The sequence below is a fragment of the Triticum aestivum genome, chromosome 1B (assembly GCF_018294505.1).
Source record: "Triticum aestivum cultivar Chinese Spring chromosome 1B, IWGSC CS RefSeq v2.1, whole genome shotgun sequence".
NCBI lineage: Eukaryota > Viridiplantae > Streptophyta > Magnoliopsida > Poales > Poaceae > Triticum > Triticum aestivum.
The window spans coordinates 650297315-650321015 of NC_057795.1; the positions used below are offsets into that span (position 1 = coordinate 650297315).

General features: G+C 49.8%; 1 protein-coding gene across 1 annotated transcript; it reads left to right on the forward strand.

Moving 5' to 3' along the window:
* Nucleotides 1–19847: 19847 nt before the first annotated feature.
* On the forward strand, nt 19848–21993 carry LOC123098619 (uncharacterized). Its single transcript, XM_044520660.1, has 2 exons — nt 19848–21365; nt 21602–21993. The coding sequence occupies exon 1, from the start codon at nt 19990–19992 to the stop codon at nt 21358–21360; it is 1371 nt and encodes a 456-aa protein (XP_044376595.1). The 5' UTR covers nt 19848–19989; the 3' UTR covers nt 21361–21365; nt 21602–21993.
* The last annotated feature ends 1708 nt before the right edge of the window (nt 21994–23701 follow it).

Consider the following 23701-nt stretch of genomic DNA (forward strand, 5'->3'; position numbering starts at 1 on the left):
GATCTACGGATCGTTCCTTAGCCGTGTGCGGTGCCCCCCTCCACCATATTCCACCTCGGTCATATCGTCGTGGAGATTAGGCGAAGCCCTGCGCCAGTAGAACATCATCATCGTCACCACGCCGTCGTGCTGACGGAACTCATCCCCGAAGCTTTGCTGGATCGGAGCCCGAGGATCGTCATCGAGCTGAACGTGTGCTGAACTCGGAGGTGCCGTACGTTCGGTACTTGGATCGGTCGGATCGTGAAGACGTACGACTACATCAACCGCGTTGTGCTAACGCTTCCGCTTACGGTCTACGAGGGTACGTGGACAACACTCTCCCCTCTCGTTGCTATGCCATCACCATGATCTTGCGTGTGCATAGGAAATTTTTTGAAATTACTACGTTCCCCAACAATATAAACTAGTTCTATAGTAAAATTTTAATTAGATCATCAAATCTCATATACCTAAATTTTCTTACTAAAAATAAACTAGTTATATTAATTCAACTAGTTCAACTTAACACTTACTATAAATAAAAATAAACTAGTTCTTACTAAAAATAAATTAGTTCTTACTAAAAATAAACTAGTCCTATTAATTTAACTAGTTTAACTAAGCAATTACTATAAATAAAAATAAACTATTTCTTACTAAAAATAAACTAGTTCAACTAGTTCTATTAATTTAACTAGTTCCACTAAGCAATTACTATAAATAAAAATAAACTAATTCTTACTAAGAACAGTGGGCGGCCGGTGGAGGAGGGAGGAGGGGGTGGTCGGTGGAGGAGGGAGGAGGGGCGGCCGAAGGAGGAGGGCGGTGGAGGAGGGAGGAGGGGCGCCCGATGGAGGAGGGAGGAGGGTGGGGGACGAAGGAGGAGGGCGGTGAAGGAGGGAGGAGGGGCGTCCGGTGGAGGAGGGAGGAGGGGGCGGATGGAGAAGGAGGAAGGAGGAGGGAGGAGGGAGTACCTCAATGGACATGAGGCACAAGATCTCCAGCGGCGGCGGCGACAGATGATGGGAGCGCGGGGAAGAGAGTACTGAGTGAGAGGGAGAGTGAGGGGGTCTCTGTCGCGTGGGGGACGATAATGTAGGGATAGTAGTAGCACGTGTCTAAGAAAAACTCTACTACTACGGACAATAGCAGTAGCGTGCTATCTATATACGCGCTGCTACTAAGTGGGGCTAGCCATTATGCCCCAGTTCAAACTTAGCAGCAGCGCATTTCGCTAAAATGCGCTGCTGCTGAAAAGATAGCAGTAGCGCGTCTACCTGACACGCGCTACTACTAAGTAGCAGCAGCGCCTCATTTTATCCAGCGCTACTGCTAAGATTCTGTGTATAACCTTTTCCCTAGTAGTGATGCTGGAGGTTGAAGACGAGAACCCATGGAAGAGGAGGAGGAGGAGGAGGAGGAGGAGGAGGTGATGGTCGTTGAGGCCACAGTTCCGACCGGTGGGTAGACGACCTCTTCTCCATGGCGGAGGCGGAGGAGCAAGTCTATGTCGCCGCGCTCTTGGTGGATCATCGTGCGGCTGTGGGCAGTGTGGGATCGTGTAGGGGTGGCCGCCTCGGGTAAATTTTTGGAACCTAGGAGTACCACCATTTTAGTTTGGCCATGGGGGGGGGGGGGGGGGTTGAGAGAGAAGTTTTGTTCTTGTTTTGATCTTGTTCCGAGGTCTGTACGTCTGCATCGCTGGGGAGATCGAGCAGGAAGAGGAAAGGAGAGAAGAGACCATTTCGTTTTAGAGACGGGCCATTAGTTAAGTCACAGAAATCGGCTCCGCAGGCCCAGTTGAACTTAAGCCCATTGTATCTATACAGTTTCCAATGGGAGCCACTAGTTAACGAGCGCTCCTTCGGGAGCCATGCAACGATCAGCGCCACTTGGTACGCTCTCAGTCATTTGCCACATGTCGTGCTCCGGGCGTTTCCTCCGGATTTTGTTTTTTTTCGCATGCGTCTTCGGCTTTTTAAATGGTTTTCCAGCTTTTTTCGACGTTTCGGTTTTTCACCGGTTTTCCTTAACTTTTCGATCAATTTTTTTTAAAAAAAAAATTTTTTTGCGCAAAAAACGTGTTTTCTTTCTTTCTTAAGAGTCACGGTTTTGCTTCTGTGAGAGGCACGGTTTTGCTTTCGCGAGAGTCACGACCGTGCCTCTTAGAAACGAAAAAAACTTATTTTCTGTTATTTTTATTTCGCGAGAGTCACGGTTTTGCTTCCGCGAGAGTCACGGTCGTGCCTCTCAGAAACGAAAAAAAGACGCGTTTTCTGTTTTTTGCTTTCGCGAGAGTCACAGTTGTGCTTCCGCGAGAGGCACGGTTGTGCTTTCGCGAGAGTCATGGTCGTGCCTCTCGGTAAGGAAAAAAAACCTTTTCTGTTATTTTTTCCTTTTGCGAGAGTCACGGTTTTGTTTCCGCGAGAGGCACGGTCGTGCTTTCGCGAGAGTCACGGCCGTGCCTCCTCGGAAACGAAAAAACATGTTTTCTATTTTATATTTCTTCCGCGAGAGTCACGGCTTTGCTTCCGCGAGAGGCACGAGCGTGCCTCTTTTGAAAATGGAAAAACCCCGTGCTCCTGGTTCGGTTTTTTCGTCCGATTTTTTTTTGTGAAAAAAAAGTTCATCAAAACTTATCAACATGGACTCTAGTTTTGAGATCTCGACGCGAGAAATAGAACGATGAAAGCGGTTCGAGGTTTGGATGCACGGTTTAAAAGATAAAACATTTTGAATAAACGGATCTAAAAAAAAAGAAAACTCTCAGGTTGCGACAAGTGGCGAGGTTGGAGTGATCTTTGAAACGAGTACTCCTCAACTAGTGATTTCGGTTTCTAATGGACGATCGATCCGGAAAATCGATCAGGTCATGAATCACGCCTTCACACGCGCCATTTGTTGCAACCTGAAAAGGTTGAAGTGATCTTTGTAACGAGTACTCCTCAACTAAATTTCGGTTTTTAATAGACGATCGATCCAGAAAATCGATCAGGTCATGGATCACGCCTCCACACACGCCGACTCGCGCCTCGCCGCGGCGCTGCCAAAGTCCCACCGAATGCGCTGGATGGGGAAGGATCGATCGTCCCCTTCTTAGGGGGCCGCTGGGATACATCATCTCTATAACAACACACCCGCTGAAAATTGCAATTAGCAGCCAACAAGGCAGTAAGCAGCAGGTTCTTCCACTCTCCTCGTAATCTTGCCATCTTCCTGGGACTAATTCTCCCGTTCCATTCTATCATTCTTGGATTTCTTGTCACATACTCACATTCAGGAAGCCCGCGGTCGTCCTCCCCCTAGGGCGACTCAGGCGGAGCCAGAAACCTAGCCGTCGTCGCCACAAACTCCCTCCTCCTCTCCCTCTGCCGCCGGGGGCAGACGGCGGTGGCAGGGGATCTCCTCTCGTGCGCGTCTCCAGGGTGGGGCGGACCCCAAGGCGTGTTGTGGCGCGACCGATCTGGGATCTGCGACGCGGCGGATGGCTGCAGCAGGCGGCGGGAGGCCGGCCCGTCCTCGGACAGCGACGGCTTGGCGCGGCGGGCGGCCCAGTCACGGGCGGCCGCCAGGGCTGCGGGCACTGCGGATGTTCCTTTGCGTGGCGGCGGCGGCGGCTGCGGTCGGCTTGGCTGCGGTGGCGTGCATGCTGCCTTCAGATCGGCGACGACGGCGTGGAGGGCCTGGTGGTCTCGTCGGCGGCACCTCCGATCAGATCTGTTCTGACCGGTGCAGCCGGCGGTGGTGGTCATCTCTTCCGTCAGAGGTGGTTGGCCTAAGGCTGGGTGTTCGGATCTCGGGATCCGTCATCTGGCACCAGCTGCGAGACGGGGATACAAAGTTGTTGGTGAAAACCGAGCCGACGGCGGGCGATGGCGGCGTTCCACGTCGTTATCTTGATGAAGGCATCGTCATGTGACTACCGTCGACCCACTCGTACTGCTCTGGGGGAAACCCTAGGATCTAGTGTTCCAGACCGGTCGATGGCGGCACTGCGGTGTCGTTTCTTTCTTGGGAGCATCGTTTGTGGAGCAGCGCTGGAACTCAGAGGCAGGAGGTGGAGCGGCTTCGTCTTGCACGGAGCTTCGGTGGAGATGTCAAGTCATGCCTGACCGACAGGTGCTACGCTTGGTCATGCCTGGTCGGCAGGTGCTATGCACGACAGATCCTTCAAGGACTTCAAGCTGTGTCGGCTGGTGGTACTTGGCAGCATGGCGCTGAGGTGTATCAGTGGCGACCGCGACGTGTTCAGCTGTTTGCGCGCAGGGAGGATGTGCCGTTGGACGCTGTGGTGGCGTCGATGGTAACTGGACCGAGCAAAGTTGATGCATCGGTACAGTTCTGAAGATGGAGCGGTGACAGTTGGCGGCGGCGGCCTCTGAGAGCACGCCGGGTCAGTGTGTGCCCCAGACCCGACAAGTGGATAGGTTGGGGTCTCAGGTCTTAAATGTTAGGCTTGGTTGCGATGTCTGTTTGGTATTAGTCGCAGGCTATCTGCGCCCCTTCATCAACTGGATAGATGTAGCGACAGTTTGTTGCTTAGACGGCAGTTTTAGTCTTACAATTGTATGATTTTGTAAGGTCTTGTGAGAATAATTAATAAAGTGACCGTATGCATCGGTGCAAAGCCCGGGGGTCATCCTCCTTTTGTAAAAAAAAAATACTCACATTGGCCTCACGGAAGATAGTAGCGCTCCAAGTTAAAATTTATATGCATTTTTTGTTCTGTTATATATTTTTAGCCTAGTTATTGATAATCAAACTACATTGTACAATTAGTTTTGTTGATCTTCTTGCCTGACCATACTATTTAGCCAATTAATTTTGTTGAATGTCTTATTTAATTGTATCGTGGGGTCGACTTTTTGTTTCCTTTAAAAATCCGCCCGGGTAAATCCAAATCCTGGATCCGTCACTGGCGGAGCGCATGGATGTCACTGCCGTGATGACACTACTCGCGAACTCTCTGGGGATCGCTAATGAGGATCGTTCGGTGCTCAACTCCATACAAAGCGCCCGCAAGGTCGACAGCGAGGGCCGCCAGCTCTGCATCAACAAGGCGCAGCGCACCTGGCTCTTCGAGGAGCTCGAGGACGAGGGTGAGGAGGAGAAGGAAGGGCAGCACGACGACAATGCCAAACCGGGACATGTCAGCGGCTCCAGCAGGTTCGCGCCAGCAGGCAACGACGGACGAAGCCGACAGCTCCGCGCGGGGGTCGTCGATCTCACCTCTCACGGGGAGGAGTAGGATTTAGTTTTGTTAGTTGTTTTTATAGTGTAGTTTTAGATCTTTTGCACTGTAGAAATCCTATGAACTCCTCGCAAAAAAAAAAAGATCCTATGAACTAGCATGGGTATCCGCCTTGTTTGTTTGAGAGACATGGTTGAATGACGTCCGTCATGTCGGATATCCGCATCCGCGGACTCGTCCGAATCGTGTCCGTATATTTTTGGGAAGACCGTTTGATGAACAATGTTAGAGATGCCTTTAGCTTCTTCCTGTGGTCCAACTTCTTTGACAGCCGGAGCATTTCTCTTGGGCTAGAATGCATCGGCACATACATCACATCCATGTGTATGTAAATAAAAATTTCTTTTGATACTTCAGAAAATTATTGTTTTAAAACAAACAGAGGCACATTTTATACCTCATATTAGATTGTATATTGACACGTAGTCCAATGTTTTGAGCAAGTAAGGTGCGAGGTGCATGTTTATGCAAATTTGAGACTGAACCAAGAAAGATGAAACCAAGAAAAGATTGTTTTTTTTTTGAAACGGAGGCAAAAGTTTTGCCTCGTCTATTAATTAAGAAGAAGAGAATTGCCCAGTTAATTTGCGGAAAACCGGGCAAAAACCGTCACAACCATGCTCAAAAGCACGACCCGATCCACATGTGAACTACTCCCAAACCGAGGAGCCACTGGACGGAAGCACCCAACACACTACTACTGCAACCCGCAACATATGGGTCTCAATATCGCAAAAGAAAAGAAAATCAATCAACTCGCTGCAACTCGACGAAGACACATCGACAAAAACCACACACGACCAAGCCCACACCTGCAACTCAGAAAGCCGAGAACCATCCATCATGGAGTCATTTGCGCCTCCCGTGTAGTGTCATCCTTCTTGCTTTTGCTCCTGGAAGGTTTCCCTTTGAGGGCGCCGGATCTAGAGTTAGAGCCACCCTTTTTGTGCTTCTCCCTCAGAGATTTTTCCTCCAAGAGGCATCCAATCGTCTTCCCAGAATTTTCAGAGTCCAAATTGGCGAGGAATTCACAAATCTTGGTGGCTAAAAGGACCCGGGGGTTAGGCACCAACACTCCGGCCACAACAATTTCATCGGCCATAGGAACCACACCTCCAAAGGGCTCAAGCGAGCACCTGCCAGACGTTCCTGGACCACCACTCTCCACACATGCAGGCTCCAAGGGATGTGGAGAGGGCGTCGAGGCAACCGTCATCGCACCCAGCGAATCCACCTTCGAGAGCACCATCGATGAAGGAGAAATGGTTTCCACACTTAACGCATGCAGCTCGGGCATACTTTGTATCACCGTAGCCACGTCATTGGTGACGACCTCACTCTCAGGGTCACTCAACATGACAGGTAGCGGCGATGTGCAGAGAGGGGCACGAGGGGAGAAACATCCATAGAGGCATGCTTCTCGTCCATCCACAAAACCAACCTGGTGCTCGGGCAGCTGAGACATGGGAGGCTCAACTGGAAGACTGCCAAGAGCAGCCTCCGCGCATGCCACAGCCGCAACAGCCTCAGCATGTTCCTCCGAAGGCGACAACGAGACAAGAACAGGGGTCACACCCCCAAGCTGCACCACTGAAGCAAGGAGCTCAGACGAGCAACTAGCCACTTCGCTGTCGACATCCACAGCACCAGCAACATTCCCAACAGAACCTGTAGCTGGCATCTCAAGCGACTGGAGCGAGGCTGGCAAGCAGCCCAGTTGGCCAACAACAACCTCCATCTGCTCCATGAATCCACCAAGCCGGGTCATCCACCCCTGTAAAGCAGTCATCATGTCGTGAAGGGGCTGGACCACCTCCAAGCGAGAGACGGTCAAGGTCTGCATCTCAGAGTGCAACATTTCCATCTTAGTAAAGAGAGGCTCAAGCAATCCCCAATCAGCAGCAACAAACTTGTTCGGTGGAGATGTCAAGTCATGCCTGACCGACAGGTGCTACGCTTGGTCATGCCTGGTCGGCAGGTGCTATGCACGACAGATCCTTCAAGGACTTCAAGCTGCGTCGGCTGGTGGTACTTGGCAGCATGGCGCTGAGGTGTATCAGTGGCGACCGCGACGTGTTCAGCTGTTTGCGCGCAGGGAGGATGTGCCGTTGGACGCTGTGGTGGCGTCGATGGTAACTGGACCGAGCAAAGTTGATGCATCGGTACAGTTCTGAAGATGGAGCGGTGACAGTTGGCGGCGGCGGCCTCTGAGAGCACGCCGGGTCAGTGTGTGCCCCAGACCCGACAAGTGGCTAGGTTGGGGTCTCAGATCTTAAATGTTAGGCTTGGTTGCGATGTCTGTTTGGTATTAGTCGCAGGCTATCTGCGCCCCTTCATCAACTGGATAGATGTAGCGACAGTTTGTTGCTTAGACGGCAGTTTTAGTCTTACAATTGTATGATTTTGTAAGGTCTTGTGAGAATAATTAATAAAGTGACCGTATGCATCGGTGCAAAGCCCGGGGGTCATCCTCCTTTTGTAAAAAAAAAATACTCACATTGGCCTCACGGAAGATAGTAGCGCTCCAAGTTAAAATTTATATGCATTTTTTGTTCTGTTATATATTTTTAGCCTAGTTATTGATAATCAAACTACATTGTACAATTAGTTTTGTTGATCTTCTTGCCTGACCATACTATTTAGCCAATTAATTTTGTTGAATGTCTTATTTAATTGTATCGTGGGGTCGACTTTTTGTTTCCTTTAAAAATCCGCCCGGGTAAATCCAAATCCTGGATCCGTCACTGGCGGAGCGCATGGATGTCACTGCCGTGATGACACTACTCGCGAACTCTCTGGGGATCGCTAATGAGGATCGTTCGGTGCTCAACTCCATACAAAGCGCCCGCAAGGTCGACAGCGAGGGCCGCCAGCTCTGCATCAACAAGGCGCAGCGCACCTGGCTCTTCGAGGAGCTCGAGGACGAGGGTGAGGAGGAGAAGGAAGGGCAGCACGACGACAATGCCAAACCGGGACATGTCAGCGGCTCCAGCAGGTTCGCGCCAGCAGGCAACGACGGACGAAGCCGACAGCTCCGCGCGGGGGTCGTCGATCTCACCTCTCACGGGGAGGAGTAGGATTTAGTTTTGTTAGTTGTTTTTATAGTGTAGTTTTAGATCTTTTGCACTGTAGAAATCCTATGAACTCCTCGCAAAAAAAAAAAGATCCTATGAACTAGCATGGGTATCCGCCTTGTTTGTTTGAGAGACATGGTTGAATGACGTCCGTCATGTCGGATATCCGCATCCGCGGACTCGTCCGAATCGTGTCCGTATATTTTTGGGAAGACCGTTTGATGAACAATGTTAGAGATGCCTTTAGCTTCTTCCTGTGGTCCAACTTCTTTGACAGCCGGAGCATTTCTCTTGGGCTAGAATGCATCGGCACATACATCACATCCATGTGTATGTAAATAAAAATTTCTTTTGATACTTCAGAAAATTATTGTTTTAAAACAAACAGAGGCACATTTTATACCTCATATTAGATTGTATATTGACACGTAGTCCAATGTTTTGAGCAAGTAAGGTGCGAGGTGCATGTTTATGCAAATTTGAGACTGAACCAAGAAAGATGAAACCAAGAAAAGATTGTTTTTTTTTTGAAACGGAGGCAAAAGTTTTGCCTCGTCTATTAATTAATAAGAAGAGAATTGCCCAGTTAATTTGCGGAAAACCGGGCAAAAACCGTCACAACCATGCTCAAAAGCACGACCCGATCCACATGTGAACTACTCCCAAACCGAGGAGCCACTGGACGGAAGCACCCAACACACTACTACTGCAACCCGCAACATATGGGTCTCAATATCGCAAAAGAAAAGAAAATCAATCAACTCGTTGCAACTCGACGAAGACACATCGACAAAAACCACACACGACCAAGCCCACACCTGCAACTCAGAAAGCCGAGAACCATCCATCATGGAGTCATTTGCGCCTCCCGTGTAGTGTCATCCTTCTTGCTTTTGCTCCTGGAAGGTTTCCCTTTGAGGGCGCCGGATCTAGAGTTAGAGCCACCCTTTTTGTGCTTCTCCCTCAGAGATTTTTCCTCCAAGAGGCATCCAATCATCTTCCCAGAATTTTCAGAGTCCAAATTGGCGAGGAATTCACAAATCTTGGTGGCTAAAAGGACCCGGGGGTTAGGCACCAACACTCCGGCCACAACAATTTCATCGGCCATAGGAACCACACCTCCAAAGGGCTCAAGCGAGCACCTGCCAGACGTTCCTGGACCACCACTCTCCACACATGCAGGCTCCAAGGGATGTGGAGAGGGCGTCGAGGCAACCGTCATCGCACCCAGCGAATCCACCTTCGAGAGCACCATCGATGAAGGAGAAATGGTTTCCACACTTAACGCATGCAGCTCGGGCATACTTTGTATCACCGGAGCCACGTCATTGGTGACGACCTCACTCTCAGGGTCACTCAACATGACAGGTAGCGGCGACGTGCAGAGAGGGGCACGAGGGGAGAAACATCCATAGAGGCATGCTTCTCGTCCATCCATAAAACCAACCTGGTGCTCGGGCAGCTGAGACATGGGAGGCTCAACTGAAAGACTGCCAAGAGCAGCCTCCGCGCATGCCACGGCCGCAACAGCCTCAGCATGCTCCTCCAAAGGCGAAAACGAGACAAGAACAGGGGTCACACCCCCAAGCTGCACCACTGAAGCAAGGAGCTCAGACGAGCAACTAGCCACTTCGCTGTCGACATCCACAGCACCAGCAACATTCCCAACAGAACCTGTAGCTGGCATCTCAAGCGACTGGAGCGAGGCTGGCAAGCAGCCCAGTTGGCCAACAACAACCTCCATCTGCTCCATGAATCCACCAAGCCGGGTCATCCACCCCTGTAAAGCAGTCATCATGTCGTGAAGGGGCTGGACCACCTCCAAGCGAGAGACGGTCAAGGTCTGCATCTCAGAGTGCAACATTTCCTTCTTAGTAAAGAGAGGCTCAAGCAATCCCCAATCAGCAGCAACAAACTTGTTTGGATCTGCTGCAGCCTGAGGGGTAACAATGGAGGCCCAGGTGCGTCGATGCGGAGATCTAGGAGTCGAGCGGATGTAGTGGCAAGGAGCTTGGCAGTCCGGCAGGTCCATTGGATGGTGCGGGGAAGCCGGCGACGAGCGGGGACGAAGGCGAGAACCATCCTTCATTGGCTGGCTCGAGGGACAACCACGTTCACGATGGCCTGGGAGGCCACACGCCAGACATCTAACCGGGCCGTGACAATCAGCAACGAGATGTTCTGGCGCCAAGCAACGAAAACAGAGGCCGTAGGCTCTTCGCTTGAAGGCGAGGGAGCTCGCAGTCTCCTTCCTGCGCGGCGGCCCAGGTGCCAACTCCTGCCGGGGGCGATGGCGGCCCCCCACCTTCACCCATGGCTGCCCCGGTGTTGCCCCAGGAGTAGAAGCAGCCGAATCACTCACCCCACCTGAGCATCTGGTAGCCAACGGCGTCAGTGGGGCGAGCTCGTCGTCATCGTCGATGTCGTCATCATCATTGTCGGCGTTGAGGGAGGCCCACGACACAGGCAGTGTCCGCTGCGGTGCACGCACAACAGAGTCGATGGCGCTGGCAGGAAGAGCCCGTGTGCCGAGCACGGCTGAAGCATTTGCAGTTGACGGCGACGTGGAAGTTGAGCGAGGAGACGTCGGGGCTGGGGATGTCACCGCGCCTAGCGCGGCCGAAGCAGCAGCCGTTGCCGACGGCGACGCAAATGCCAAGAGGGAGGCGGACGGGGCTGGGGACGCCGCGGCGGCCGCCGTCAATGAAGACGCGGAAGCCGGCTTCGGGCGTGGAGAAGGAGCCATAGCGGAGGGAGCCCCGCGGGAGAAGAGCAGCCGACAAGAGAGGACGGCGAGGGGATCCTGGATCTGGACGCGGTTGCCGAAGGGGAGGTCGGAGGAGGGAGATCGGGGCAGCGCCGCCGCGCGCGCTCACCCGTCGCTCACGAGGTCGCCCGCCATGATCCCCAATGCGCGTTTTCCCAGAAAAGATTGTTGATTCATTGCTCAGGTAGGGCACCTCGGGGTGAACAGTAAAATAGAATACTGTTTTTAAAACTTATTTCCCTTTTGGCGTCCAAGATACTCGAATGCGTGATGTGCATGCAAAATACTCGTGGTGCTTGGACGTTTGAGGAGGTGACATTTTTTTTGAAAAAGAGCACTATTTGGACCTGATTTTTTTTTGCCTAACCATGAAAACTTGCACCCTCCTTGCACAGCTGAGCATCGATGCCAAAACAAAAAAAAAATCAGATTTTTTTTAGTTTTTACTACTTGTTCTGAATTTACTGACGGTCGGGTGTAGATGAGACTGGGCTCAAACATGAATTGCATAATGCAGCTTGAAATGAATAATTAAATTTGGGACCCAGAACATGCTACCAGCTGAATGTATTTTTCCATTGCATAATTGCATAATTGTACTCGTGTTGATGCTTCCTTACCGTTGCTGCTAGATGTAGTAATGGGCCACCGCATTGTTCTGGATCTGGCATGATTCTGGCATGATTCCATGCTAAGCCTTTTTTTTCTTTCTCTATTTTTGGGCAGATTCAAATGATTTTGCAAACTTCATATCTTTAGAACCGTAGCACCAAATTAAACATGTTCTATATGAAAGTTGCTTAAATTTTTGTCTACTTTCCAATTATGTTACTTGCAACTCTGTTAAAAGTTGCTAACATGTTGTTTTATTAAAAATGGCATATATGACTTTGTTAAATGGTAAAATTCATATCTAAATAACCATAAGTTTGATGGTAATAAACTTTATATGGGTTTTTTGTGTTGTGCTCTCTCTTGATTTTAATTGGTTGCTTGTGCTAATGTGTTGTGTTGGGCTGCTTGTGGCTTCTGCTAACATGCTTATATTGTCGCTAGCTTGTGATGACATGTTGCTATGTTGTAGTTTGTAGGCTTACGATTGATATTCCTATATATTAGACGCTATGATGTCGAGAGAAGTAATTCGTAATCTGAGCTCATATGATGCTAATTAATCTTGCTTTTGTTTCTAATTTTTCATGTGGACTAACCTTTTTTTGTGCCAAGTGAGTTCTAAGATATTCGCCATCCTTATGGTGTTAGAGGGTTAGCATATATTAGCTGAAGAGAATGATGTGTGGTGGGATTTTGGCACCACCCTCATTTTGAGTCTCTCTTGCGCCGCTTGGAAAGAAGTGAATGATTTTGACCAAAAAACATCAAAAAGATTAAGCATGCAATGGTCTGAGGTTGCGATAGTGTGGCTAATGGGCATATGGATGAAAATACAGTTGTTGTTGTGACATTATGCATATAGTTCCTTTTAAGGTAGGTAGGAGGGATGTGATCACAATTTTGGATCCTACTAAGAGTACAGGCTGTTTCAAGGGTGTGTGCTACTCACGTACTAATAAAGTGATTCTTGTAAAATTTGTAGACGGAGCTTTTCATAGCGAAAACAAGTGGCATTCAACGATATTACCCTAATCAAATATAAGGGTCAATGTCCACTGCGGAGGAACGTGAATGGTTGGCAAATTCTACAGGTGGTAACGAAATCCACTCCTGGGTAGCAGGATTGCAGACAACATGATCGAACTGATTAGCCTCAGGCCATATGATAGGGGGGCCGTGATCAGCTTCTGCAAACGAATTCAGACCGGGGTCCGTAGGATGAGCTGATTTCCACCATCTGCAGAGGAGAAGGCTGGTGCTGTACCACGCGAGCTTGAACTTTTTATAGGTGCCGCGCAGGAAAGGAAGATCAGGGTCGACCACCGGAGGGCCTTTCCTTGACAGATTGTGGAAGTGCAAACCGCGATTCCAGTGGAGGAAGCCGGAGAGCGTCTGCGGGGACCACTTGCGGACGGCGCGGTCGGAGCAGAGGGCGAGCCATGGCCTAGACAGACACTTGAAGCGGCATAGCGGCCTGTAGGGCACCCGCGACATGATCTTCATGAGGATGTCCTCGGGGAAGCTCACCTCCGGCTGCTCATGATCCAGCTTCTTCTTGTCCTAAAAAATGGTAGAGACGATTTGCTTAGGTTCCCAGTACCATATGGCAGATCGATTGTTGGAAAGAGGATGGGCGCGAACCTCAGACTCAACGGGGACGACGGCGTGGCCGGGCAGCAGCGGCGACGGCGGCGGGGAAGAGCGGGATGCATCCTCCTCGTCGCGGGGTTCGCCTCCGTAGGCGGCCCCCGGTTCCCCGTGCCCTTGCTCGCCTCCGCCTTCTCCTCCCGGCGGCATTGCATCCGCCGGATCTGCTCGAATGTAGCCTCGCCTAGGGTTTGGATTTGGGAAGGGGAACAGAGTAGTTGGGTTGTGTCGTCGTCCTCACTGCTCACTCATGCCAACCCTATGAGAAAAAGAAAAATATGTCTTCTTTTAGAAGAACAATTTGAGACATGTGAGTGAGAGTGATCCCTTTCGCCGCTGCGCTGGTGAGCTCGGCCCAATTAGTTTGGCTCAAAGTGTTGGACATCTCTACTCCTAATAGAACAGTTGGTATTCTCCGCCGGTCAATTTTCGTCTCGCTGGAGACGGGTTTTTTCGTCCGTTTTTTTTCACTGGTTTTTTCCGTCACCTTCCCACCCCACCTCACCCCACCCCACGCACGCACGCACCCCCAAGAAAACCACCCCGCAGCTCGATCCCCTCCCGTCGCCGCCGCCGTCCTCTCGATCCCCTCCCGTCGCCCGAGTAAGCGGCGCAGCCGTTGGCTCCCGATCTCCTCGATTAAATACCGCCGCCGTCGTATCTCGATGCCCTCGAGATCGCTGCGCCGCCATCGTCTCTCCATCCCCTCGAGATCCCAGATCCCACACCGCCACCGTCGGCGCCTCCTCCGCTGGCGACGCGGCGAACGAGAGACAAGGGGAACGATGGTCTCCACTACGGCGGAGGAGGGCGAGGACCCCGCGCTGGAGGAGGAACAACATGGGTGCGTATTTTTCTTGTCTGCAGTAGCAGCCTCACTAAGGTGACATACCACGCAAACCCCTTCCTCGCAGAGTTTTTGTGACTCCTTGCCAGTGAATGGCAGTTGGATGCCTCCATGCAGCAACCCGTTGTGCCCCGCCTCTGTCCTAACCGTCGAAATCGGGCTCGCCGGTGGCGCCGCTCCCGTGTGCTTCGTGCTCCTGCGTTGCTGCCGTCGCGATGTCCGGGGGATCCATGGCGGCCAGCTGCTTGTCAACCACAACGAGCGGAGGTAGCAAGTTGGATTTGGCCACGCCTGATGTGAGCGGAGCAGAGCAGCGTGGCCGACGGCGTCATACCTCCTGATTGAACAAAAATCTCATACACTTGACTGCACGAGTGAGTCTCGAATTTCTGTGTTTTCGTCTATACATAAAAATGAATCCATCCGCCAGTGCGAACTCCTCTTGTTGCGTGATTTGATTTGGAAAATAGGCCTGCAAGCAAATAGTATTGTGTGAGTTTGATAGATGGATCCCATCCACCTCCTTTTCGATTTATAATCCATCCACTGCCATGGATTTGTTCCAATTTATTCATGAAATTGTGCTTTGCTCATGAACTGTTGAACTATGGCGCTCAAAATAATTACAAATTGATGTCGTATCATTCAGTCTGTCATGTTCTTGTGGGCCGGCAGCGATTTCGTGGCCGCGGCATAGCGGCGCGGTGGCCGGGGGTCGCGGCGTCCCGTGTGGGTGCAGTGGTCGCGGCAGTGGGCACACACGGCGGTGGTCGCGCATGGGGTTGCGCTGGTCGTGACCACAAGTGCAGGTCGCTCAGCATGAAAGGTAGATAGAGAAACGCTCTTATATTTCTTTAAAGAGAGAATATTTTTTACATCTAATTTGAAGCTCCTATCTTTATCCTCTTTTTTCTGCGTGTATGCATGTTTGTTTGCAAGAATCATGCTAATGCATGTTTCGAGCTGAATTGGAGGTAAGATTGGAAATTACTTGGAATTTTATTAGAGTGGAATTACTTGGTATAGTTGGAACAGGTGTGGAGTGTGTTCATGCGTACTACTCAAAAGAACGTTAGTATATTTCTGAACGAAATGTCTTTGTCACGGTACTACAACCTTGAGAATATTAATTAGTCTTTTTCATAAATGCATGATTTGGGTTGTAAAAATATAATTTCTGATAGTGAATATACTATTGATAACGATAATCTTCTGATGATTGTTTTGCAGGTTATTATGTGGATAGTGCTGCTCCGATTCTCCATTCGTATTAATTTGTGTCCATCGTGTCTTTGTTTATACTACAGATGATGCAAACAAGCTTCTTAATCCCAAGGCTTACGATAGTTACAATTATATATCGCAGGCTTGGCATGTGTTACCTTGCTTGAGTTAAATCTTCTCCAGCATCGTGCATGTTTTAGCTGAGGTCCAAAATTTGGTACGCTCCCATATACTTTACCTTCAATTGCAGCTTTTATGTTGTATGGGATTAACATGTAGAGCTCCATGTACACTCTATGGCACGGGTTGGCTGGAACTCATGTTGTAGTTTTATTTACACCATATAATGTGTTATATGGAAGCTTGTTTCGTACTTCCTCCGTTCCTAAATATAAGACCTTTTAGAAATTCCAGTAAAGACTACATACTCCCTCCGTCCGAAAATACTTGTCATCAAAATGGATAAAAGAGGATGTATCTAGACGTGTTTTAGTTCTAAATACATCTCTTTTTGTTCATTTTAATGACAAGTATTTCTGGACGGAGGGAGTACAATCTACACTCTAAAATGCGTCTATATACATCCGAAAGAGAGAGAGAGAGAGAGATTGTACTGCTGCTGATTGTGGTGTGTCTATGCTCGGATTGAGAATGAACTGAGATTTTGAGAAACCGTTGATGTTGTGTGGTGCATGCTCCTTTTTTCTTCAATTGGGTGTCATGCGTGCCTCTTGTATGCGCACTGTTGGTGCACTTTTGGGGTTAATTAATTTGTTCAGAGAGGCTGGCAAAAAAAAACTCAGTCAAGAGGAAAGATTCTCAAGATTGAGAGAGATTTGTATTTGTTGGGCCAGTTATTCGGTGTTTTCTTATGTGCACTATTTATTGTGTATATTGGAATTTGTACTAACCATTTAGATGATAAACTATGTATTGTCATTTATTGTTTTGCTCCTGAGTATTCGGAGAATATGCTTGTAGTTTTTTTTTAAAAGGTAAGAAGGCCTTTTTAAAAAGTCTGTGCTCTCGCTGATCCTGTGTATGAGTTGTGTGTCGAAGGCTTAATTAACGTGTCAGTTTCCTGTACAAATACATGTTCCTTCTACCATCTCCTTTTATATGAACATTGCTTCTTTTGTTGTTCCAAGGTTTTTTGACAGATTGGTGTCATCCTTAGAAGAAAACAAGCATCATGAGGTGAAACTAGGAGCGCAAAGAAGCTGCAAAACATAATAATGGAGATGCAAAATGTACTATCAAGGTCCTGGCTGAAGTAAGTCCTTCTATGTTCTGATTGCAGTGTTCGTGGTCACCACGGTGATGTGAGTTCGTGTTGCGTTGTCTCCATGTATTTACTAAAACATTTACTATGCTCTTCTATTTGGAGAAAGAAGCATGGTGCAGCCTACCAAGCTGGGGAGAGCCATAGAATGTCCATCTTGGAATTAGCTGTTCGACTGAGATGTGTTGGACAAAGATATTGCCAGTTCCTTTGAGTATGCTTGACTTGTTTAATATGATTTTCATTTATTTAGAGTGAACTACATAATATATAGATATGCATTATTATGGCTTTAGTAACTGATTTTCTCATTTTAGAAACATGCGAGGTGGGGGGGGGGGGGGTCTTTGCTTTACTTTGATTTTATATACCTCAATATTTTTTTTACATATGCTGCAATCGCAAAAATATTATCAACAAAAAATATTGAAATATTCAAAAATTAAATTACTACTTCCAAATATTTGACTGATTAGTCACCAAGAAAAGAAGATCAAAAGCATATTTCTAATTAATAAGGTTGACAAGATATGCATTGCTACACAGTTAAGAACTAATATGTGAATGGTAATTGTGAGCCGGATGTGCCCTTGACGTGGAGATAGTCGGTACCGCAAGAATAAGTAATTCACTGGTAAAAATGGTCGGTACTGTTGCGTGTTGCATGACCAGTGTTAAACCTCTAAAATATGTATGCCCCCTTGGAATGCACGGGCAATTAACAAGACCACTACTACAGCAGATTGTATCTGAAATTTTAAGAAGCCTTCTTCTATTTGCAGGACACCAGACTAAACATGGGTCAAGCTGGAGCGACTCAAGATGCAGCGTGAGTTTTGGTACACTATATGAGTGATTCAAATTTGCTCAAGGTTAATAATAGCTAGCATGGAGCCAACCGGAGGAAGGTAACTCTTGATGCTAAAGTTTACAATCCTCCCAACATCCAGTTCTTGCCACGGACACTGAATGGTGTGACGTCAATTGGAAGCCACGGGATGGATCCCTTTCAGAGCGATCTAGACGCCTTCGATGCCTCGACAACTTCACGGGCGTCTGAAGTGTGAACTGAGATCATACTTATAACTGGTCAGTTTAGCGATAAACCCTACATTTTAGTTTTTTGCTAGGTGTCCTATATGCACTTTTAATTTTTTTTATACGTGTGGATAACTTCTTGAAAGCTAAATCTGCCCATATTGTATGTGCTTTTCCGCGAGGTAGACTAAATTGGCATCTTGAGGATTCATGCTTCACAAAAAAAGGACTTTGGTTGTGGCTAACTGGGTTCTCTCTGCCTCTCACAAGTTTTGTTTATTACTATACTACTATTATTTAGTTAGATAACTTGGACTGTCTGATAGGATTTCTTACTCACTGCTAGAGATGCTAACTAATTCTCTCCGGCTCTCACAAGTTTTTCCTTGTGTTATCTCTTATTCAGGGTAAAAATAATGCCCAGAACAAAGAAATTATGTATTGTACTGTACTCATTATTGTAGTTAAAGATTATCTTCAAAATTGATCATCACTTGGGATGCTACCAACTTGCAGGGTTGATGAGACATTAAATTGCCATATTTCATTTCCCTCTTCTTCACATGTTACAAATATATCTTTAACAATAGAGTTTAATATTTGTGTTTTCACAGGTAGGAAGAGACAGGTAAGATCAGTCACGAGTGATGAGTCATGAGGTTGTTGACGTCGTGCTAAATGTTGGCGTAGGGCCAAAGGTGAAGATATGGTGCAAAATTCTTGAGCTTGACATTATGGTACAATATAAGTTTGAGTATTGTTGCCTATCATAGCACTCTATAGCTTATATCACATTGCAAAATTCCATGAACAATTGGTCCACATTATTTCTCTGTTATATTGTTCATGCCCAAGCATGGATGCAGGTGGATGTGGGCGCCAGGGCCGCCACCAAGGATGTAGGGGTCGTGCCACAATGGGCAAGGATGCGTTAGGCACGCCGAAACTGACGAGGACACGTGAGCCGCACTGCAGCCTTAGTGTTTTTCCTAATTTCTTTAGGTACGACAAGGTTGATTTAATATTTACATGTATGCTGAAATTTTGACTCCGAAGAACCAGCAGTGGAGTTATACGAAATTTCTCCCGAGAGCTATACTACCATTCTTTTTAGTACTTATTGACCAATTCCCTTGAGTTGCCCCAAAATTGTAATATGAATTTGGATGATTAATTATGATGCTAATGAGGTCATTGGTCCTCATTAAAATAGCAGCATGAAATAACCCTGCATATATTTGTTGGATTTTAAATTGACACTTTCAACTCGACTGATTTTTTTTATTTCTACAGTATTTACTGACTTTTACATCCTGTTTTGCACGCTATAGGGAATGATTGCAGGTATTTATGAAGTAGTCCCCATTAGGTGGACTGGGGTGAAAATCGATAAGCATGATTATATTTAAGCTCTTAGCAATTTAGAATGTCAATATCTTCGGGCTGCCTTATTTTAGAAAATAATATTTTTAGGGACATTTTATATTGCCTCACCTTGAACTAGTCAACCACGACCATTCAAACCGTGCTAGAGCGAGCGGGCAACCAGGCAGCGCGGGTAGAGCGCTTGGAGCAGGCGTGCACCCAGCTCTTGTAAATGGGCCGGCCCAAAACGATCAGGCGCATACAACGCAGATTAGGAGCTCCCCAACGTATCACCCTAAAAAGGAAGAAAAAATAGAAATAATGGTTTGTCCCCAAAAAGAAGAAGAAGCAAAAATGAAGAGGGGTTCCTTCTTTACGTGGCGAAGCATCCTTGTTGGCTTACATACTTTTAACAAAGAGCCGTATGGAGAGTGCGGGATGGGAGCAAATCGGAATTTGGGAGGATATATAGATTCCACAGAGCTCAAATGGCAAAGTTCTCACACCAAGGGGTCATACTATTGTTGACCAACTCATTGACCCAATCAGTGGAAACTGGTGCGGTCCATATTGTGCCCTATTGAGGTGCAACACATGCTAGCGATCCCGCTAAGTCAGCATTGTTAGACTACTTGTATTGGTCTCCTACGCTATCGGCTTGAGCTGGTCAAGTGTGCCTTATCCCGTCGACGTTGCATGGCGCATGCAGCGCAACTACCCATCGATCTAGGATCGATTGTTGTATTCAGTTGGAGAGTGCGTGTGTATCTTCTTCTCCTCTCTCACTGATGTAATCTATATATCATTACCCCTTGTGGATGAATACAAGTGTGATGCATCCCAACCTCATCTCAATTCTTAACATGGTATTAGTTTGATCCACCCCACGCTTCCGCCATGGCCACCGAGGTCGACGCCGCCGCCGCCGCTGCCGCCGCCGCCGCCGCCGCCGCCGCCGCCTCCTCCTCTCCGGCTACCTCCTCTCCTCCCTCTCCTCCCACTTCATCTCCCCTGCCAACCACCAACCTCCCTCCCGAAACCCCATCTCTGAGTGTCACTTCCGTGCCTCTCCCTCTCCAGACGGCGCCGCCACCGGCCTTCTATCCGACGCCCGCGTATGTGCACGCCATGCGCGTCGAGGGCGCTCACATCAATCTCCCCGTCCGCCTCGCCATGAACGGCGCCAACTACACTGTCTGGCGGGGGATGATGCTGGACGTCATCGATCAGTATGACGTCGCCTCATGGATCGCGCCGGACTTCGCCGACCACGCCGGCGACGCGAGCTGGAACATCGTCAACAAGGCCATGAAGCGGTGGTTCCTCGGCGTGATGGTGACGGAGCTCGCCGCCTTCATGCTCGACCGGGAAGCCACCGCCGCCCAGACCTGGGCCTCCGTCGAGGCTCTCTTCGTCAACAACCGTCGGACGCGACGGTTCCAGCTCCAGACGGAGCTCTCTGAAACTCGTCAAGGGGACTCCTCCGTTTCCATCTTCTGCGCTCGCCTCAAGTCCATCTCCGACCAGCTGCGCGACGCCGGCAAGATCCTGGATGATGACGAGTTGGTCATCCAACTTCTACGCGGCATCAACAAAGATCGTCATCAGACTACTGCCAAAATTATAGAGAAGTCCCCAGCTCCCATCCCTTTTGACGTTGCCGTCGGCATGCTTCTGCACGACGAGATCGGCAACAACTTCGCCGGCTCCACCCATCACACCGCCCTCGCTGTCCAGCCGAGGGGTCCGTCGCCCGCGCCCTCGATTGGGGCCTCCGGCGGCCAGGCTCGGCCGCCCGCTGCTGGTCTCGGCGGCGGCAAAGCCTCCTCTCCCTCACCCAACCAGGGACACAACAAACGCCGCCGCTACACCAACAATGGCGGGTATCAGGGGGCCGCGGCTGCACCGCCGTGGACGGGGCACGTCTACGCCTACCCAATGGCACTCCCACCTCAACCTCGTCCGGCGCCCGGGATCCTTGGTCCGCGGCCGCCGCACGCCTACGCCGCCTTCGGCGGCCACCTCCAGCAGCCGTCTCCGATGGGCTACCCTCCACTGCAGCAGTACCTGCCGGCGGCGCCTCCTCCTCATCAGCAGTTCCTGCCGGCGCCACATCTTCCGCAGCAGTACCAGGCGCAGCAGCACCAGGCGCAGCCGTACTTCCACCCGCCCGCGGCCGCCGTCTCCAACGCCGTCGATCCAGTCGATCCAGTCGCCCAGCGGTGGCTAGGTTGCGGACTCCGGCGCCTCCTCTCATCTAGCGGCTGATCCCGGTATGCTTTCCTCCGTCGCCGCTTTATCAAATTATCCCCCTGTTTTTGTCGGAAACGGTAGTGCTATGCCTATAAGTCACGTTGGTTCCTCCTGTCTTCCTAACCCTAATCGACCCCTATACCTCAACAACGTACTAGGAGCCCCTAATCTCATTAAAAATTTGCTTTCCGTTCGTCGCTTAACCACTGATAATAACTGCTCCGTTGAATTTGATCTGTTTGGTCTCTCTGTAAAGGACTATCCAACCAAGGTGGAGCTTCTTCGATGCAACAGTGACGGCGAACTGTATGACATCTTCCCTCCGGCCACCTCGTCGTCATCGTCCCCCACCGCCCTCGCCGTCGTCGTCTCCCGCCTCACCGACCTTTGGCACTGGCGTTTGGGCCACCCCGGCAATGCTACTTTTCGTTTAAATAAAACTTTAGAACATTGTAATAAACCTATTTCAGATGGGCGCTTGTGTGATGCTTGTCAGACTGGAAAGCATGTCCGCCTCCCTTTTACTTCCTCCACTAGTCGAACTGCTGCACCATTTGATCTTATACATTGCGATGTTTGGACTGCTCCTTTGTCTAGCGCCTCTGGCAGCAAGTATTATCTCCTACTTATTGATGATTTTTCATGCTACCACTGGACTTTTCCTCTCAAACTCAAGTCTGATGTTCCTGCCATTTTTCGTTTCTTTCATTCTTATGTTCGCACCCATTTTGGGCAGACCATACGGACTCTCCAATGCGACAACGGGCGTGAGTTTGATAGCGCACAAAATCGCGACTTCTTTCTTCCCTTCGGTACGGTGATGCGTTTTTCTTGCCCATACACATCTTCCCAGAACGGTAAAGCCGAACGTGCTATTCGCTCGACCAATGACGTGATACGCACCCTTCTGCTCCAAGCCTCCATGCCACCACGCTACTGGGCTGATGCACTCACCACCGCCACTATTCTCCTTAACCTTCGCCCCACGAAGCGTCTCTCTCTCGTCACCCCTCACGAGACCCTTCACCAAACACCACCCACGTACACTCACCTCCGTGTCTTTGGGTGCCTGTGCTACCCTAACACGGAAGTCACCGCCCCTCACAAACTTGCCGCACGCTCGGTCGCTTGTGTCTTCATAGGTTACCCGCGTGATCACAAAGGGTATCGTTGCCTCGATCCCTCTACAGGTCGCGTCTACGTCTCGCGACATGTCACCTTCGATGAGTTCGTCTTTCCCTTCTCACGCACCCCCCAAGACCCCTCGCTAACCGACTTCTCTCATCCAGCCGCACCCACGTCGACTACCACACTGCCGGCCCTTGCCATGGCACCATTCTGTGTCGGTCCGACCGCTCCCACGACAGCCGTCTCACCTGACCAGAACGCTGCCTCGGCAGTCCCTTCACCCCCCACGAACGCCGCCCCAGCAGCTTCTTCTCTGCGCTCACACCCGTCCACATCTCCGGCCTCCACGCCTACGGCCTCCACATCTACGGACTCTCCCCCGCGCTCGAACACTCCTAACCCTAGCTCTTCCAGCTGCTTGCCGTCCACCAGCCCTGCCTCTCCCTCGTCCGGCAGTCCCCCCACCCCACGACCGCTTCCACCCCGTGCTGTCGCCGTCGCGCCTCCCGCTAACCCTCACAACATGCGCACCCGGGCCAAAACAGGTTTCCACATACCCTCTCGCCGACTCAACTTTCTCGCCGACCTTCAGGGTGCCTCACCACTTCCCCGCACCTACCGCGCAGCCCTGGCCGACCCACGCTGGGCTAGTGCCATGGGTGATGAGTACCGAGCCCTCCTTCAGAACGAAACCTGGTCGCTTGTCCCTCGACCCTCCACGGCTCCGATCATTAGTGGGAAGTGGGTTTTTCGGCATAAGTATAACTCTGACGGATCCCTAGCGCGCTACAAGGCGCGATGGGTCGTTCGCGGTTTTTCTCAAACTGAAGGCATTGACTACGACGAGACCTTCTCTCCAGTAGTTAAGCCGAGCACCATTCGTGTCATTCTCTCTCTCGCTACCTCTCACTCGTGGCCCATTCACCAGCTAGACGTTAAAAACGCTTTTCTCCACGGAAACCTTGCCGAGACAGTTTATTGTCAGCAGCCCCTCGGATTTGAAGATCCGACCGCCCCCTCGCATGTTTGTCTTCTTAAGAAATCCCTTTATGGACTTAAGCAAGCCCCCCGTGCCTGGTTCACTCGCTTTGCCACCTATGCCGCATCCATTGGCTTCATTGCCTCTAAATGCGACACTTCTCTTTTTATCTACAAATCCACTACCTACACAGCCTACCTCCTCCTATACGTTGATGACATCATTCTCACGGCATCATCTCCGGCGTTT